The sequence below is a fragment of the Myxocyprinus asiaticus genome, chromosome 35 (genome assembly GCF_019703515.2).
Source record: "Myxocyprinus asiaticus isolate MX2 ecotype Aquarium Trade chromosome 35, UBuf_Myxa_2, whole genome shotgun sequence".
Taxonomy (NCBI): Eukaryota; Metazoa; Chordata; class Actinopteri; order Cypriniformes; family Catostomidae; genus Myxocyprinus; species Myxocyprinus asiaticus.
In genome coordinates this window covers 5,171,925-5,192,686 of record NC_059378.1, presented here as the reverse complement: position 1 = coordinate 5,192,686, position 20,762 = coordinate 5,171,925, and the positions used below count along the sequence as shown (strand labels likewise).

The 20,762-nt window shown below is 38.3% G+C and overlaps 1 protein-coding gene across 2 annotated transcripts in view; it reads right to left on the bottom strand.

Annotated features, from left to right (window-relative positions):
* The window catches only part of LOC127426206 (immunoglobulin superfamily member 21-like), a 395,310-nt gene that overhangs the window by 127,274 nt on the left and 247,274 nt on the right, over positions 1 to 20,762 (bottom strand). For both annotated transcript variants that reach the window (XM_051672857.1, XM_051672858.1), the window contains exon 3: positions 17,557 to 17,678. In XM_051672857.1, the coding sequence (XP_051528817.1) occupies positions 17,557 to 17,678 (122 nt within the window). The remainder of the gene's footprint in view (positions 1 to 17,556; positions 17,679 to 20,762) is intronic.

Here is a 20,762-nt window from a genome sequence, read left to right as displayed (position 1 = left end):
ACACCATTGGTGAGGCAGAAATAATTTTTTTTTTTTTTCCGAACATATACAGTACTGTGCAAAATTTTAGGCACTTGTGAAACATGTTGCATAGTGAGGATGTCTTCAAAAATAATTCCATAAATAATTTTCCTTTATCAATTAATGTCATACAAAGTCCAGTAAACATAAAAAGCTAAATCAATACTAAGTGTGACCACATTTGCCTTCAAAACAGCACCGATTCTCCTAGGTACACCTGAACACAGTTGTTCTTGGTTGTTGGCAGACAGAATGTTCAAAGCTTCTTGGAGAATTCACCACAGTCCTTATATCTATTTCGGCTGACTTTTCATGTAATCCCAGACTGACTCAATGTTCAGTGGGGGGGCTCCTGTTGCAGGGCTCCCTGTTCTTCTATTCTATTCTATTTGCAAAAGGAACGTTTGGGAGTCTAAAATTTGTATTTCCTATTGACACACTAAATCTGAAGATATATATATATATATATATATATATATATATATATATATATATATATATATATAAACATCTTATGTGCCTAAGACTTTTGCACAGTATTGTATAATTCATTTTGAGTGCATAAAAGAATAGAAACATCACATGAACAAACTGTAATGAACCTGAAATCAACAGCAATAACATTGCTAGGTCAAAAGTAACAGCTCAAAACTCTCACGCACTTTTAACCCTTACTACTTATTAATAATCCATCACCTGTTTCTTAGCTGAGGTGCATATCTTACTGTTGTAACGTAAAAGGGGCACATGCTCAAAATGGACTAATAATAATAATAATAATAATAATAATAATAATAATAACATATATTTGTTATAAGTAGTGATGTATTTCAGTTGTAACTTGTTAACTTTAAAACCTTGGGGCTTTTATTTTGATGGAACACTCCAGGAAGACGGTGATCATAGTGTCTGTGTGTGGACTAGTTCACAGTGGTTTTATATACATTTCATTCAAAATCTGGTGAATTGCTCCTCTGGTTCTGATCTCAATGCATGTTATAAGTGAACCGAACTATCGAGCATCTACATCTGAGATGTAGGTCATGTGGAGCGCTAAAACTTCAGCACATTGTCATGGAAGTGTTTTAAGGGTCAAGGTAACTGACTGTGGGTACTCTTTTATACTGTATACATCTAAATACCCATTATTACATTATAAAATAAAGAAAAAAAAAAAAAAAACTATTACATAAAAATTTGTAGCATATTAAGAAATGTTTTATTTTTAAATAGTTTACTAGATAATGCAGCAGCAAAGTCTTTAGTAGAAAAGAAGCCAGTTCTCTTTACACATTTTTTTCAACTTTATCTGGATTAAAATGGATTCAGACCACTGATCTATATATATAACTGATTGCTCATGACGTTACAACAGTGACGGTACTGTGCCGCCATCTTTGTTTATGTTGAACATTAATTGTGGTTATTTTCTTAGGCTAAATTAATATTAGCTATGTAGCTAACATTAGCTTAGGAAAATAACCACAATGGATAACAGTATAGCTCACCAAGTTAGCTTTTTTGGTCAAGTTGAATATCTACTTGCAGATCAACACCGGTGATACAACTGATGAATATAATGTGGGCTTACATTAATTCTCCATGTGTGATTTGTACTTTTTGCAGTGCAGGCCTAAACACGGCCCAACTCACGGGCACAATTTCTAAAGCGGTCAATTGGAATTGATGAGGAGCACATCGGGTCATCTTAAGAGTTTCGTCTGTTGGCGGTCGATGCCCTCTGTCGGTAGAGAATAGTAAGATGGCCGCCAGAGCTCTTCCGGTGGCTTCACCTACTGCTGGCAGTTTAGAATTCTGTGAGCAATCCAGTTATATATATAGATCAGTGATTCAGACCTCTTTTTTGTTTACTTCAGTTGTAATAGGATATCAGTCCACTTTTCAATCACACAGCTATTTTTTATGGAACCCAGTCAAGTTAAATATTATTGTAATTTAATAATAATAATAATAATACTTTTCAGGAAGACGGTGACCATGGTGTGTCTGTGTGTGTGTTCTAGTTCACAGTGGTTTAATATACATTTTATTCAAAATCTGGTGAATTTCTCCTCCGGTTCTGATCTCAGTGCTGGTTCTAAGCGAACTGAACTATCGAGCATCTACATCTGAGATGTAGTCCTATTGCATGCCACTTTGAGAGCTGAAAACAGCAGCACATCATCAGCCTACGCATGCTATGTGTGTGACACAAATGAGCACCGCTCATATACTGAAGCGTGCTGCACATGCAGACTATATATTATTTATTTATTAAACACAGCCTTTTGAGATTCGCAAAGCTATTTTGTGTCTTCAAGAGACTTTAAACAAAATGTGTGAGCCATATGGATGACTATAATGTTGCTTTTATGGTTCTTTTATGTCATTTTTGGAGTTTGACCGTAACGACCATGATTAACACACAGTATCGGATTTGGATCGGGCTCGTCGAACCAAAACCTGATGCATCCTTATCTAAAAGGCTATTCATATAAGTGGTCAACAGATAAGGGATTTCAGTGGTCTATACTTAAATCAGTACAATGAATTTTAATAAAAACATTCATTAAAAATTGTTGTTTGTATTATTTGCTATTAATATTTTTACTAATAGTAAAAATAAAGTATGCCATTATATCAAAACGTGTCATGGATATGGAATTGATTATTTTGCACTCCCTCACTGTCCAGTTTTAATTTATTCACTTATTGTTTATTTATTATATTTCTCTTTTCCCTTTTTGTTTGGTAAGCATTGAGGCGATCTGTCTCCCACAGTGGATACCCACTGAAATGAAGTCAACTCACCTCCAAGCTCCACACTATAAGGCTTCATCCACTTCCCCATTGTGGATTTTTAAAGTGACAATCTTTCCAATTAAAATATGTTCCTTTTACACAAAAAGGAGCTAACTCATGCCCAGTGCCGCACTGACCTGCTAGAAATGGAAGCCCAAGCTCCACACAAAGTGTCCGACAAACTGAAGCGAGAGCCAACGAAAGAATCTGAAAAGCTTTAAGAAGCCTTGGCAGCTGATAATCATAGAGAGCAGCAAGCAAAGGCCAACCAAGAGGAACTGGAAAGGAAACTCCAGTACACAGAATTGCAACTGGACCATGCCCAGTCTGAACTAAAAAAAAAAAAATTCAAGGTCTTGGAAGGGGATCTGGAAATGTCCAGTACCAAAGGTGAACCCCTGACCCAACAACTTGACCTCATCAAAGACGAGCTCAACATGGTCAGAGAGGAACTGAAAAACTCCTACAAATTAAGATGGGAGTTTAAGATGGACAGACGTCCCAGAGTGTCACCCCTGTCCTAAAGAGCAACGTCCTCCAATCAAAAGCTGGCATACGAGGGACTGAACGAGGGCCCGCAACTTAAAACTTCACTGGCCCTCTGCCAAGAACCCCTCTCCAACACCATAGAAAGGGTACCCATCCAAACAAACCCTGAAACAGCACATGGAATGGACTTCAAAGTCCTCGACAACCTGGCAAGGAACATTGACAAGTTCACGCCAAATCCTGCTGGGGGTCACGAGATCCATGCTTACCTGCGAGATATAGACTTCCACCTGAAAATGAGGCCTCAGATTCTATCTACTATGGATAATATCCAGTCTTGAGGTGCGAAGTTTTCTTGACAGACAGTCATCCCACACAGAGTCTGACTACCAACTTCTGCGAGTGGCCCTAATAAAATCATTTTCAGACCCAGAGTCTGAACAAGGACTGTTTACCACCCTGAACACAAAACAGGGTTGGCAAGAGACTGTACAAGCATCCTACCACCGACTCCAGCAAGCCTACTTCGAGTCCCGAAATAAACCTGAGATGGAAGAAGAAATCACCTTCAAAGCCATTTTCCTCTGGAATTTACATCCCACGGTGAGCTAACATCTAGGAGTCACAGCCTGTCCTCACAATATGACAGCTCGACAACTACATGACTTAGCACACAAGGCTTATGTGAAGCAAATAATTGCCTCAAGAAAGGCCCACAAGACATCGTCAGTCTCGGACCTCACTACTCAAAACCAAGGGCTGGCATTAGATGATCCGTGGCATCACAGCAAAGCCAGTTTCTTCAGCAATAAGTGAAGAATATTCACTGGTGTCAAAGAACGTGACCCCCACGTTAGCGCCAGACCCAGGTATATGTCCAACCACTGGGAAAAACCATGGCACAGGCCACATTCCTCAAGCAACCCGAGAGAAAGGACAACATGGGAACCCAGACGGATGTGCAAAGGCAACTGGCGACTAAGTCTACCTCAACACTTTTCAGACAGGCATAGAACTGAGCCTGCATGAGAACAAGATATGCCACCTTCAGGAGACTTACAAGAACTGCTGAAGCTACTGAAAGCGTACTTGAAACAGAATCCACCCAAGCAAGACCAGAAAAGGGGGGAGCTTGAAACAGCCTGACCCAGCTTAAACAATCTTACACACAGTTAGAACAGTCTGATACAGATCAAACTGTTCTTACAATACACTACTAACACATCCAATACTAGTTTAAGGTACATAAGACCCAAACTTCCCATAATAAATTCACATAAGTACACCCTAGCCACACCACACAAGATGTGTAAAATTTACACCTAAACCATTATAGGAAACACTCATACTTCTTGAAAAAAAAAAAAAAAAATGCTAAGCTAATTTAATTAACTGATAAGGAAGTCAATAGCACTAGATTAGGATTGACTTCTTATGCTTTTCGTTCATGAGCCACCATGAATTCAAAGAGAATTCAGAAAGCCTTGTGTGAATAAGCCATGATATTATGGACAAGAAACAGTCCCTACTAAATCGAAAGAAACTTACTGCGTTATGTCACACAATCAAACCTCATGGATCAACGTCCATAAGAACACAATCCTTCAAATTGAATGGCATCTACACTAATATAATTTTTTTTGTTGTTTCCATGTCTTTTTTGTGGGATTCATATCCCAAGGTTACCAGAGCCAGCCAGATCCAGCTTCATTCCTACTTGGTGTCGGACTCCACTGCTATGTGTCACTGAAAGATGATGACAAACTACAGCCAGTGCCAGCCAGACATCACTTCAGTCTCTTGACTTCAGAGGATGAACTGATGCCAACTCCAAATGTAAGACATGGGATACTTCATATGCCACTGCCTGAAACTCGGACTTGGGATGGACTCCACCGGACCTCACCGAAATGACCTGCAGGTTGAACTGTAATGCACCTCATTAATCTCTGCCTGATTCACCTTTGTCTATTGATGGACTACACTCTTGAAATGGAATACATAGACTATCAATTAATTGCCAACAAAAGCCTTCATCAGCCAACTAACAAAAGGACAATGCATCTATGTGAAATTCTGAAGTTAATCCAGGATGAACTTCAAAGACTTTAGTCATTAAAGTTTTTATTTTTTATTTATTTTTTAAAAAACAACCTTAATGCTTAATTTACAAATGTAAAACCATGACTTGCACTGCACATAAACAACTAACATTGGCATTATAGTCACGTTGTTTAGCCAGAGGGGAATTGGTTTTTCCAAAGGTTATTTTTCTCCATTAACCAACATCTTATGGAGTTGTGTTCCTTGCCACAGTCACCTTCAGCTTGCTCACAGCGGTTCTAAATACAATTATTATTTAATATCTATACACAATTTACAATCATATTTAATCAAACTACACAATTATCACTCTAAGACTTTATAGATATTACAGTTTTTGTTAATGCATGATTTCCTGTAAAGCTGCTTTGAAACGATGTGTGTTGTGAAAGCGCTATACGAATAAAAATGACTTGACATCTACAACTTAGCCTTACGGTACATTCAGAGTGAAGTGCACCAAACAGCATTCAACCTGTCAGATCTTTCTGTTTTTAAACAGGTATTCCTTCACCCTTGGTTTTGAATCGTGAAAGAAACAAGGAGCAAGGAACCTTACTAATTGAACTGATTCCCAATCGATTCGACTTCACGATCAATCGCTCGTATTCACGACAATTCACTCCAATCTCATTGAAATTATCTACCTGTTCCCGAACCTCAAAAGATAATTACAGATGACTACAAAACCTAACAGATCACAGGAGACTCCAAATAGTACTGCAACATCCCAGGGAACATATTTACGTTATAACGCTAATACCAAACAATCCATTACTCTGCACCAGTCTTTTAGCCATTGATGGAGGTATTGTCTTGTTGTTTGTTGTCTTTTTCTTCTGCTTGGTTTTCCAGCAGGAGCAATAGTCACTGGGGGAGCGGGCGGAGCCGTGGCAGGCTCTGGGGCAGAGCCGTGGCAGGCAGAGTCGTGACAGGCTCGAGGGGCGAAGCCATGGAAGGCGGAGCCGTGGCAGGCTCGAGACAAAGAGTCCTGGATAAATGGGAAACAAACTCTGTGGTCACGAACATGGGAAGAGACTCAGGAACGACCTCCGTGGTCATGGGCATGGGCAGAGACTGGGAAATAACCTCTGTGGTTGTGGGCATGAGCGGAGACCCGGGAATGACCTCTGTAGTCGTGGGCATTGGCAGAGGCTCGGGAATGACCTCTGTGGTCATGAGCGGAGACTCAGGAACTACCTCTGTGGTCGTGGGCATGAGCAGAGACTTGGGAACAGAAACTTTTCTTCTCCTTCTCCTCCTCCGGATGGCCGAAGTTGACAACGCTGGCTCTGGGTCGGACGAGGCTGGCAACGCAGGCTCTGGGTCGGACGAGGCTTCTAGCTCGTTGGCCGTGGCAGGCGTGGGCGCAGACAATTTTTGAGGTAGGTCTTCATGGACCTACGCACCGACATCAGTGGCAGATAATACAACTTGGAGACGGGCCGTGGAAGGCTTGGAGACAGGGGCCGTGGAAGGCTTGGAGACAGGGGCCGTGGAAGGCTTGGAGAAGGGAGCCGAAGACGAAGGTTTTGGCCCGGGGTTCCCGCCATAATCCACTGTATAATGGGAACCGCAAAGTTCCAGAGTCTTCTCCATATATTCACCAAGCGTCCGGTGAGGATCAGCCAGAGGCATCAGTTCCCTTAGTGCACTATTCAGACCGGCCCAAAAGAAAACCACCAGAGAGCGGTCTGGATAGTGTACTTAATTTGCCAGCTCTAAAAACTCACGGACATGATCCTCAACTGGACGGTCCCCTCGTTGAAGGAGTAGAATTCTGACAGCCGCTAGTTCCATTCCTTGCTCAGTCTTTCTGTAAGGAGGCAGGCGAGTAATGAGGATCTAAATGCAGCTTTTAATGGAAATCGAAGATAAACAAAGTACTCAGAATAAAACTAAACAAAACATGGGAAACCAGGCACAGAACATGACAACACATTAGAAGACTGACAAAGAAACCAGGGGAAACAAGGGCTTAAATACAAATGGGCAAACAAGGAACACCTGGGGAAAACAACCAGGGGAAAACCAATCATGAAAAGAAACTACAAAGGACTACAAAATTAACAGGAAACAGGAACGGGGAACTAAACAAGAATTTCAAAATAAATGTCTAAGCAAAAACACAGGGAATATGTGACAGATAAGTTGAGGGTCTGTTCTATGACTGCCATGGAAACCTCCATTGTTCTTCAATATAACCAACTCTCTACACTTAAAATTATTATACTAATCATGAGGCATGTTTACAGCTCACCAGCTCACATGAAGCTTAATTCATGAACATTTGATATGGACTTTGCTTATTTAACTATTATCAAAATGCATAGCCATGTGTAGGATTTTACCAAAAATTTACAAATGCATCTTATGCAGATGATAACCTTGACAATTGTGTTTCTTATAACGTGTAACGTATTATCCATGTTTAAAACTAACAAACTAAATTTAGGAAGTTTAATCATGCAGTATAACTGAATAATAACTGTAATTTAATAAGAAAGTACAAGTGTTTGGTATATAATTTATTGTCTTTTAAATTCCAGATTGATGGTGTGAAGTATTTTGGGTTATTTGCAGTTATAGTTCTCTTATGAAATTCATGATTAAAATGTTCACTTTTTGAGCAGGAAACTCACAAACCTTAGAACAATATGTCATAAATTAATTATCTTGAGGGGAGGAAAGTAGTGGCCATGTGACTTAGCAAAAGGCACTTCTGATTGGCTCAAAACAACCTCAACATAACAAAACCCCCCTTGAATGAACAAAATTCACTCTCTGTTCTTCTTCTTGCACACACATAACGGGGAGTCCCGAGTCTCCCTTGCAGTGGCCTTCACTTCAGGAGCTCGGCCTGGTCATTCCATAACCCACCCGGCATTCAAGATCTTCAACAGAATTCCAGAACATCGACGCAACATACTGACCCAGCCAAAGCAATGCACAGAACTTATGCAAATACAAACCTCCAAATGTTCACTGAAAGTGCTGGTGTTTTATTAGATAACTGGGTAACACGATCTGAATCGAGGCATACTAAATTAAGTAATGATGGTTATCAGGGCATGGTCTGTAGACTCCATAAAGTAGATTTTTCTGTTACAGATTATTTCCATTTCATCTAGTCAAAGCTCACTCACCAACCTGTGTTTTATATGTTTGTCTACTGTATATGTGCTAGTTTATTTTTGTTGTAGATTAGTTAATACAATCTTGTTTATATTCAAAGAGAATTTGACTGTGTATTTGATCAAGTCATATCGGTCCCTTGAAATCTCTCGATCCTAAAAGTCTACATAGCTAATAAACAGCATTTCAATCTATTTGTGATATTTTCAATAGCCATGAAAGTAGGATTACTGTAAGAATTAATCTTACATGCCGATCAACTCTTCGGTGGCCGAAGACTTTGATCGGACGTAAACATTAATTATTTTAATATTCCCTGAATTAATGGTTTATCCCCCTATTGAGCTAAAGTTGTAAATATACCGTCACAAATTCGCTAATTCCCTAAACCCTTATGTTTTAATTTCTGTTGTTGTAAAACACGCACGAGGTGGCAGACAATCCATTCTGATTAGCTGGCTGGAATGCAACTATTGTAAGACAGGGGTGCACAGGTTTTTATTAGTTCATCAGGTAAAAAAAGTTTTGTTTAGAAGTTACCAGCCTGCAGCAATGAGCACCTTAGTGTAAGAACTAGTCAAAAACTATGAGATTTGCCAAAGCTTGCGAGGTTTATATGGCACTGAATCTTTGAAAGACATGCTACTGTTTGAAGCAGATGATGTGATTAAGTGATTATATGAATGTGCTAACACATTTGTGTAAATCAAGTTTAGAAGAGACAAGGAATTTCAATTTGTGCTGTCATACGTCTCATTTGACACCCTGCGTGAAGTTGAGTTTTCTTGGGAATTCAAGCTGTCATGTAAGGCTGTGATGGGACCAGCAAATCACAAAAAAGCTGTTCACACAGGAAAAACAAAAGCTATTTTATTATTCCAAATTCTAGAATAAAACAATTTCTGAGCAGAACACAGGCAGTTTGAGGCTTAGACCAAGTATCATCGCATTCCTAGTGTGATGTAAAAAATTAAATCAACTACACGGCCCAGCTGGTGACGAAAACTTCCTTTTTAGTCAATATTCATTCATTTTAGTCTGTTTTACTCTAATTGAATTAGCATGTAGTTGTAGTAGACAGAAATAACATTGGTTGATGATAATGTACAATTGCACAAACTATCAGCAGATGTTGCCCTAAATTATTGAATATCAATATTGGCACACACATTTTGTATCTGTGCACTTTATAAGATACTGTTTTGTTCACTCTTTAGAGACAGTAATTAATATTCCATGTTTTACGATATTAAATTTCGTGTGGCACATTGTTATTCACAACATGAGTAATACGTTCTGACTAGCATGTAACTTAGTTCAAGTTACCTTGTGCATTCACTTTATTGTCTGTACAGATTAATGTTGTGTTTATGATTTAAATATATATAGGATGTTTTAGTGGGAAAAGTAAAGTTTTAGTTTAGTAAAGTTTTCACGTTATCAATGTTAGTACATTGTTAAATAGATACTGTATTTCTATCAGGAAGACTCGCAGATTTGAGTAAAGTTTTAAATTATATTTATTTGATGAATATAAAAACAGGAATGTAATGTCTCTCTTCGGTGTAAGCCCCGTTTGGCGGTCAGAAGAAGTTGTACTCGGAACCATCAGATCCTGCCGGAGATAGGAGGCAGGGGCGAGGAGCCTACCCCCATGCAAGACGTGACTCAACCAGTGGCAGTGGGGTGGTGGAGGTTGCCGTGTTAGCACACTGAAACAGCAATGTGATTCACACTGAAACATCACAGCTCTTCCCCGGTAGTGATGAACCTCTGGCAAACCTTTGGCAACAATGGACAATTTGCCACAAGTTTGCGCCAAGCTTATTTGCATGTGAAAATTATCAGTAGAGAATTTGTGGCAAGTTAGCGGCAAGTTTGCCATGAACTTTTGATTTTCGGAAGGGCTGTGAAGGTTATACAAAGTAAAATGTATCAATGCGAATAGCAGGCACATAAATGCCACTACAACATGGGCTGCCATCTTATTGTATTGGGTTGAATGGATCACATGACTGCGTTACATGACACCAAATACTACACATGATAACCACACTAGAACGTGAAGACGTGTTTTCAAATGTATCCACTTGAGTCAGCATTTTTGAAAAGTTAAGTTTGCCGTATCAGTGTGAACAAAAGGCCAAAATGTAGAGAAAAATATGCATTTTCAAACGAAAACGTATTAGTGTGGACATGGCCTTTGTTGTCTTTGAGGAAATAAAAAAAAAAACTTCATCAACGCACATTTGTCAGTCATTCCGTCAACTCTGTCTCTCCATTTTTCTTTTAGAAATAAATCTTGCTTGTGCATTTATTTACAGGCATGTTACTGAGAGCTGAATCAATGTGGCAGAGCTGCTGCTAATGTGGCTTTTTGCCACTCTGGAATGAAAATGAGAGATAATACCTGTGAAATATCCTGTCTGGCCGCTCTTGGTCTCCCACAGAATGCCTGTGTTTGAGGCTACAAGGAAAAGGTTTTATGGAGTGTGAGTGCTTATGTGCCTTATGTGTATGTGTCTGAGAAAAAAGATAGACAATGTGTGTGGGTGTGTGTGTGCGTGCATTTAGACTAGGGCGACTGCACAAGGAGTTTGACTGTTTCTGCAGTTGCCGTCTTTCATCCTAAGCATTATATGATTCTGCGAGGTCAATACAGGTGATCCCTACTGCTGCTTATAGTGTGACAGTCAATTTACTTTCTGCTGGATAGAAGAGTTTGTTTTTGTGTGTGTGTTGTCTGTCCCACTTTTGAGCAAGAGCAAAATCAAAATGGTAGTGAGCAGGCCCAGACATAATCTGCAGACTTTTTTTGCATGCTCTACACTGCTTTGGTGGGGATATCTGGGGAATAGATTTAATTTTTTATTAAATCCATGTATGTGTTTACATACAAAATAATTTAGAACAGTGAAATCGCTTGAAATATTAACTTCTCCATTTTACCGACAGCATTATCTCATGGGAGACGGATGACATGAGCTCCACGAAAAACATCCTCACTCCTATTGGTAGTTGCTGTCGAATGTCACTCCTCATTTGCATAAAGTTACACTTTTCTCAACTTTCTAAAGCTGCTGGACACGCCCACATCTAGTCGCCAACTGTCGCTGTCGCTTGTGTCACCGGAAGTCGCCAGCTCTCACTGAAAATGAATGAGATCATGTTGCTTTGTCGATGCATGAATGAACGGGCTTAATTCAGTGGTCTCAACCAGCAGTTCAAACCCGCTTGGTTGTCCACGACAATATTCATATTCGCAGCTGTACTTTTGCTGTAATGATTTCAAAGCTTCTTGTTTTCAAACTCTGTTAACAGTAACTTGGAACGTTTTTAAATTTAAATTATTACTAGCGATTTATTTTGTGATTCCAGAAGTTTCTAAAACTGTATGTTGTTAGAAAAAAAGCAGTTGTTAAAAAAGAGCTGTTGAATTAAAATAAGAAATATTATTTCGCTTTACATCTTTTAGCGTTTTTTTTAATTTAATTTTTTTTATTATTATTTTTAGCATTTTAGATTTATTACAGCAATATTAGTTTTGCTGTTATTAATGCTGGCATGGAAACATCCAGTATAACTTCTGAGGACATGAACAGCTCCAAGTAGAATCTCTAAGTTGCAATCTCGTAATTACAGTAATTCCGACAGGACGTGAACACAGCATTAGTCACCATTTACTTGAAGGCTATTGTATGGAATAAAAGATGCAATAAAAGTGAATGGTGACTGAGGGTTGAGGGAGAGTGAATGGTGACATTCTGCCTAACATCTCCCTTTATGCTCAACAAAAGAAAAAAAATCAGACGAGTTTGGAATAGTGTGAGTAAATCATGACATAATTCTCTTTTTGGGTGAATTATCCACTAACACAAAAATATGGAGTTCTGACAAACTTGCTGGCAGTTTCCCACTCATTATTTTCACATGCAAATGAGCTCGTTATTCACTGCAAATATTTTCCAGAAGTTTGCAGCTCTTCAACGGTAGTGGTGGACCTGCAGCAAACCTTTGGTGACAATGAAGAGTTTGCCGCAAAGCTCATTTGCATGTGAAAATAATGAGTGGGAAATTGCCAGCAGGTTTACTACGAGTTTGCCAGAACTCTCAATTTTTTGTAAGTGTCCCTTTAACTGTTAACAAAAAAAAATTTAAAAAAATAAAAAAATACTTGAGATAACCCGCTTGGGTTGATGCAGATATGGCAATTTGAGATAGAAAGCTAAAAAAGGGCAGCTAGTCTTGCCTCAGCTTTAGCAAGTCATCAAAACTTGTCTGTCTCCTCTCTCTCTTCCTTCTTCCTCCTGTTCATCCAAGTTTGTACCAGCTTTTGGTTTGACAAGAAAGTTGTATGTTTTGGTGATGAGCAGAGGAGCTATTTCTCAGGCCTGCTTTGCCTTTCAGCTGAGCCTCAGGTAAGAGCGAACACTTGGGAAACACATCTGCTCCTCAGTGAGCATGTGAAACACTAAAGCAGATGTTAAGAATGGGAGATTAAAGATGATGCTTCCTGAATGAACAAGAACATTTAAACTAAGTGCCCAAAAGAAAAGAATAGCTATGGGGTAAGTGGATGCACATATCAGAAAGTACTGGATACCAAGGCAAAGTTTCCTAATCGGTTCATGCTTTATTTAGAAAGTGTGAATCAATTCATGATTCCAATCATATGCATCAGCATTTTTTGGATTTTAGGGGCTGTTTACATAGGAATGTGTTCTTGCATTAAAAACAACTAGATTGAGCACAACTGTCATGATTTACTGTTGTGTTGCCTTGTGTTTATCTCCTGTCTTCTGTTTTCCCTGGACTACACTTCCCAAAATGCACTGCCCTCATCTATGTCAGCTGTTCCCAATTGTTCTCACCTGTGTTCCATTCCCTCATTAGTCCTTGTGTATTTAATGCCCTGATTTCTGTATACACTCTTTGTCAATTGTTGTGTTTTCTCCTGTTCATGTATCGGTTCCCATCGTGGATGTAATGTTTGTTTTATTTCCTAGCTCTGCCTTGTTCCAGTGTTTACTGTGTTTTTGTACTTTGCTTTATTTTCTATTAAACTTTAGCTGCATTTAGATCCTGCTCTCATGACTTCCTTCCAAACTTTACAGCAACTGAACCTATAAACCTGATTTGTTCAGTTCTGTGTTAATCTTATAAATGAAATTACTGAGGAAAAAATGTATGTTGACAGGTTTTTTTATTTCTTCAAGGATAACAAAGACAAGATGAAAAGACACATCATGGCTATTAAAGTTAAAATTGCATTATATATATATATATATATATATATATAATATTTTATGTATTTTTTAAATTATTCTACCCTGGGACTTTTATTTTGAAATTGAGTGGTGGGAAGACATGAGGCATTAATGTTGCTTTTATGTGCTAGCAGAATTATCCTACTTCCCACTACTGAAGTAATAATTACGAGTATGTCACATCAAAGTGCTTTGTTGTCAGAAAGAACAGGAAACATGTAGGACACCAGGTTTATTCCAGCATATTTCTTGGGGAACACTTATTTTGACACCGTGATACGTATTACTCAGGCAGCTTGCTGACAATGGCTGTGTCTCGTTTGGAAGGCTGCATGCTAGGTAGGACGTGTCCTTTCAAGGCTGCAGTATACCAAGTGTCCTCCTTTAAACAAGCCTCGTTTAAATGAGACGGCTTTCGTAGAACAAACGGAAACGGAACGTAACATGGTTGCTAAGATATTTAATTATAATTGATTCTCCAGTGGTAATTTGATGATAATGACTGATTTCATTGACATGAAAAAGTGGATCTTTAAATCAGCATTGGATGAAAGACAATAATTGAGTATATAACAGCAAAGTTAAAGGTGCAGCATGTTAGATTCAAAAACCCTTGTTATTAATGAAACCTTTGGCCGTTAAGTGAACAGCAGCCAGCTACCTGTTGCTCGTGCTCGTGCACACACTCCATAGGGACGCGAGCGAGCGAGCATCGACCAAAACAATGACGTAACGTACAAAGAGGCTGAACGTGATTCACCGGCATCATGCTGACAGATGAGGTAGCATAATTAAAATTACACAGTTATGATTGTTTTATTACAAATTTTGAGACTGTATATTATATTTGACTCTCCAGTGCAGGAACAGGGCTAAACATCACAACTGTCATTTTGATATATCGATGCGCTATTGTTTTATAATAATAGAATGTATATATTTTCTGTATAACCAAGTTACGTTACACTAATGAATGGGTCTTTTTGCATTATCTTGAACACTGTCTATCATTCTTTTCATGTGTTATTGTAGTTTAGCTAAAATTACACAGATCAATCCTTATGGCACTATATTTCACATGCTTTGCAGCTATGTAAGCTTACCTGTCCTATAAGAAGAATGCCAATTCAGGGTCGGTTTTGATCCCCAAAACCGAAGGAAGGTCCCTCCAGGAATCAAATGCCCTGCCGATGTTCACTCTAGTTTTCGCTCGACCACGATCACATTTCCGCTTAGCCAGATGGGATTCAGTAGATAAATGTTTTTTTTGTTTTTTTTTTTGGCTCACTCGGAATTTGTGTAGGAGTCGGAGATGTGCTGGGAGCCAGACGTTTGCTGGATTCCATCTCTAAGATAACGTTACCTAGTGTTGCAGTTTGTTGTTGCTATTGAAGAGAAGCACTGAGGCAAGGCTCTCGGTAGCATGCATAAACGTCACTTCCTTTGGATTATCCCGCTCCCTTCGCATGAAAATCAGTCTACAGGTTTTAATAGGCAACCTAGGAAGTCCGGGAAGGGCTAATTTTTTTAAGTTGCATTACAAGCTGTTCACACATTGGCAAAAAAAAATAAAAATATTGCACCTTTAAACAATTGTTCTCACTACATTGGTTGTTAATTGTATTTTCAGTTTTATGTGTGTTCAGTCAGAAAACAGCGTAGGGTAAACGGCAAGAAAAGTTTTGCCTTGGGACTTTATTGGGAAGTGTTCACTATCTAAATGTAAATGTAAATGTCTAAGGGAGCAAAGTCACAAGAACCCTTCTACGTAGGGGAGCCTAGAAGCTTAGCCTAAAATAGCATAACGCAGAGGTCCCATAAACGTTTTGGCGGTACTCCGGCGAGAAGACGAGGTGTTTTTTTTTTTTTTTTTTTTTTTTTTTTATGGATGTCAATGGAGGAGATGCTTCATTATGCTGAATAAACTGCTTTTGTGAGGAAACAGCTCATCATTTAATGAATTGACCGCCAGCCCGCTAATCTTAAACATGTTTTACACTAAACAATCCTTTTGGAATGAACTATGTATGGAGTTTACTACAATAAAATTGCTGTTTTTAAGAGAAGACACTGACAATTGTGCAACAGGTAGGTGTCGGCTCTCCCCATTCATTTGTATGGCATCTGCAAACGTAGACTGACTGTCGTAACACGCTAGTTGACCGATGCACTCTCTCCAGTGTTAAAAACGCAGAGGCTGTTATCTGTTATCAAAACAATGAACATAAACACTATGTTTGTAATAAAGTGCCCGACATGATCTTCTGCTGTTGTAGCCCATCCGCCTCAAGGTTCGACGTGTTGTGCATTCTGTGATGCCATTCTGCTCACTACAATTGTACAGAGTGGTTATCGGAGTTTCCGTAGCCTTTCTGTCAGCTCGAACAATTCTGGCCATTCTCCGTTGTCCTCTACCATCAAAAAGGCGTTTCGTTCTGCAGAACTGCCGCTCACTGGATGTTTTATGTTTTTGGCACCATTCTGAGTGAACTCTAGAGTCTATTGTGCATGAAAAGGAGATCAGCAGTTACAGAAATACTCAAACCAGCCCATCTGGCACCAACTATCATGCCATGGTCCAAATCACTGAGATCACATATTTTTTTCCCCATCCTGATGGTCGATGTGAGCATTAACTGAAGCTCCTGACCCGTATCTGCATGATTTTATGTATTGCAGTGCTGCCACATGATTGGCTGATTAGATGAACGCATGAATAAGTAGTGTGTACAGGTGTTCCTAAGAAAGTGCTCAGTGAGTGTACATTTTTTTGCACAAACAATGAAGCGAATGAACAGGTAAACTAGAACTCAGTTACATTCATCAGAATGCGTTTCTTGCATTGTGAATACGCTGTTTCCGTAAAAACGTGCTACATGTAATGCAATACTCTCAATTGTCTAAAACATAGAATAGTCTCTAAAGCATGAGGAATTCACAACACAGTAACATCTAAAGGTAGCTAATACTGTACTTCAGTATACAATATTCATTTTATGCTATTTAGGAGCTCAGTTTTCCAGTCATCTTAATAAATCATAAGTTTGATTCATGTTTAAATAATTATAAGTAGTTTAAACATTTTTTAGAATATTTCAATATTTGTTTAAAGTTTTATACACGTTTGTCATTTTTCACATTATCGTCAACTGAAATGTTATGTTCATCGACTAAAATGATATGCCATTTCAGTCAAAGAAAAAAATAATAAAATGAATGAACATGACATAATGAAATATTCTTTAAATGTAAAGGACATTTTCATTAGAATACATACAGTATGAAAAAAAGAAAAAAAAAGGTATAAAAGTTAGCATTGTATAGGCACATTAACTCCAACGCATTGTTGCTAATGTATACACTCAATACACTTGAGATGTTTACCCTGTGCCCAAGTTCATCTGAGTTGTCCATTGTTTTAGAAATGATATTGACCTGCAGTGCTGCATTGAAAGTTGAACCATTTTTGATTTGACAATGCATTTTAAAAATATGTTGCTCGACGACAAAAATAGACTTAGCACAATGGCAAAACATGTTCTTCCGTCCAAGATGTACACAGGCCAACAATTTAAAAATGGTGTATTGTGGTCTGTGTCCCAGTAGGCATTTCTCTTTATAGTAGTGTAGAAATAGGACTTATGTGGAGAACAAGGATGGGAATCAGAAAGTTATCATATTCACACAAATATTTAAAATCAAATTATGAACTTAACTATTAAGGATTAACAGCTCTTACCGGACTGTCGACTGATATACCAGGTCCTCCCGTCGGCGGTAATCCTCCATATGGGAGTAATTGGTATTGAACATAGCATCGTATGTAAAAATCTTCTGCTTAATAGTGCCCCCGTCAGTAACCTGTTAAGAAATAAGAATAAAACATTAATAAATAGATATGTCTTAAAATTAAGTGGATATATTCCATAGACACATATACATAAATAATGAGAGGAGAGAGGCAGTACAAGAGCATGATGCCCACAGGCAAAGTTAGTCCTAGTGCTTAAAATTATCCCATTGATCCGTTTAAAGTTATTATTGTTTTATTAAGAGCCTGTGAAGAGATGAATTCAAATTAGCTCTGAGAAACCTGCCGAGCATGATGAAATCAGCGAGACACTTACTTATGTGGCATTAGGAATTTAGTGCGCTATAGGGCAGCGAGCTAACGATGACTGACGTTTTTGCTGCATGTTGTTGGTCTGCAGCGTAGGAAAGTTAATGAAATGTGAAGAGATATTGCAGAGGTGAAAGATATTCGAAGCACCATTGGCTCATTCTCTGCAAATGATGGAGCGCTGTTCTTTTGCGTTAATATCCACAGGGGAGTGTAAGTTGCTTAGCATTTGAATGGCTGCGATTTCTCTTCAGAGCACAAAGAGGGGTGACAGATTTTAATGGAAGTGTTTATGCCTGCTTTGAAGTGGTGGAATTGTTGGCGGGACAGGTGTCTTTCTTCCTTGCTATCTGGTGCCTCTTAATCTTGTCCCCTGGTGCTGTAAATCAGTCCTAGGTGAATTTGCAATTGTTTTTCCGAACAACAACACCACTAGGACAATGTTAAATTGGTTGGATTTCATCAAACAATTCACGCTACCCTCGCAAATGGGTGCAGGACAGCCTCAATAGCCCCTAAGACTCTAGAGAGTCACTTAATGCCTGCAGCCACTACAGGGCACGATGAGTCATATTTTGCTGAAATTCTGTTTAGAAAGTAATTATGGCTGTAATAAATACGGGGTCAAAACAATTCAAGAGCATGAGATAATGTTTACATAATACATATCTGCCGATGTACAAGCTATTTCAATGCAACTGTACATAATTTGATATATTTTTTTTTAATATACCCAAAGCAGCATGTTTTAGGGGGAATATGAAGAAGAAATATGAAATCACGCACTGTACTAAACTAAAAACTGCTGCATACTCACTGCTGTAGAGTGCAACAGCCTCAACAGTATGAAAATACCATTCATTTTCTCTATAGGAGAATTGACGTTTAACAATAACTTATAACATTTAAAGACAGACCTACCGTGAGCTACGAGGTTATTAATCGATGGTATATGCTTCTGTTGAAGCCATCAGTCCGCATCATTTAATCTTCATTTAAAAAAAAAAAAAGAAAAACGTTTTTAATTTCTGGTGAAAAACTACACTGTCCATGATCCTAGGGAAAAATACACCAATCAGAGAACTGTGAAGAACAAAGTGCACCAAAAGAGCTCTGCAGCAACCGCTAACTCGCATGTTGCACTGTGAATGGCACACTTGCGCCAAACGACTACTGAATATTTTGTGGAAAAAAAATTATAATTGTTTCTATACTTATAATCAACGACTTTAAATCAATAGTTTTATGTTTTCCAGTCACTTTTAATTTGATTACATCATTTGCATTGCTTAATGGGATGTAATTCATTCCCTCATTAAAGGAATATTCTGTGTTAAATACAAGTTAAGCTCTATAGTCAGCATTTGTGGCAAATGTTGATTACCACAAAAAAATTATTTTGACACGTCTCTCTTTTTCTTTAAAAAAAGCAAAAATCAAGGTTACAGTGAGACACTTACAATGGAAGTGAATGGGTCAAATGTTTGAAGTATTTAAAGGCAGAAATGTGAAGCTTTTAATTTTATAAATTTTATAATTTTGTACATTAATAAATAAATAAATGAATAAATAAAATAATTTAAAAAATAACCTACAGTATGTTAAAACGAATGTATTATTTGAGCTGTAATGTTGTTTAAATCATCACTTTTACAGTCGTTTTGGGTTTTAGGGTTTGTTGACATTACATCATCATGGCAATGAAGTTGTAAAAGCGCTCATTTTGTTCATTTTTTGTCACCAAAGTGACACCACTTAAAAAGCATTCAAGGAACACTTCAGCTTTGCACTTTGAACTTCAAGATTACTCTGGCTATCTGGCTTGGCTCGTAAGCATGCGAGGATGTGGCCGCTACACTTTGCAAAAGGTTTACAAGAGCTGGTGACATTGAAAGGTCAGTCGCTAAAAGCAAACCTATGTTTGAAAGTCATGTTTTCCCTTAGGCTGATCCTGGTTGCTATTGTAGTTGACTTCAATAATGCCTTTAAAATGCCTTAAAAAGCAAGACACATGATTGTTTCTGTCTGACATCTCTTCGAAAAACATGGAGAGAGTGCTCTCAGTACCTGAATATAAATGTAGCTGCTGGTTTTGGTTCTTTACTCAAATTGTTGCGGGATAGTTATGGAGGGCAAGGAATGGGTCTAATTCTTTGCTCTGGTTTGTAGCTGTAGACTGTAAACAATTCATAAGCTTATGAAAACTTGTATTACACAAGTTATAGTTCACCCAAAAATGAAATTGACTTTCAACAACCAGCATGTTGTTCCAAACCCCCATATTATTATTATTATTATTATTATTATTTTTTGGCTGAACTATCTTTAATGTATAACTATTATATGAAACCTGTATCCAGTTGCATAGATCACAGCAAACTGCATTACAGAACAAAAGGGAATTGCATTAACGAGAAATGGATCATACTGTGGCCTAAAATTTCTTTATTTTTTTATTTTTATTTTATTTTATTTTATTGGACTTGAAGCTCCTTTTTATCTTTAATGGAGACACCGCTTTGAAGAAAAAAATAATCTATAATTGCAGACACAAGGTGAGGGGCTTGCTCTGTTTACATGCATTATGAAATGAGAGGGTGCTTGTGTTTATTCAAGCACATATGAAAATATTCAATAAGTAGTGAGCGTATGCTAAAAGCACATGATGAGTGGGAGAGGCAGGGTAAAGGTGCTGACATTCTCTCTGATAAATAGAATGGCAAAATGGGCCTTTCCAGAAAAATATCCACTTAGTCATCATGACAAGCAAAGAGGACAACAATGAGACTGTCAAGAGCATGGTGGGAAACAAAAGGGTGCCGCTA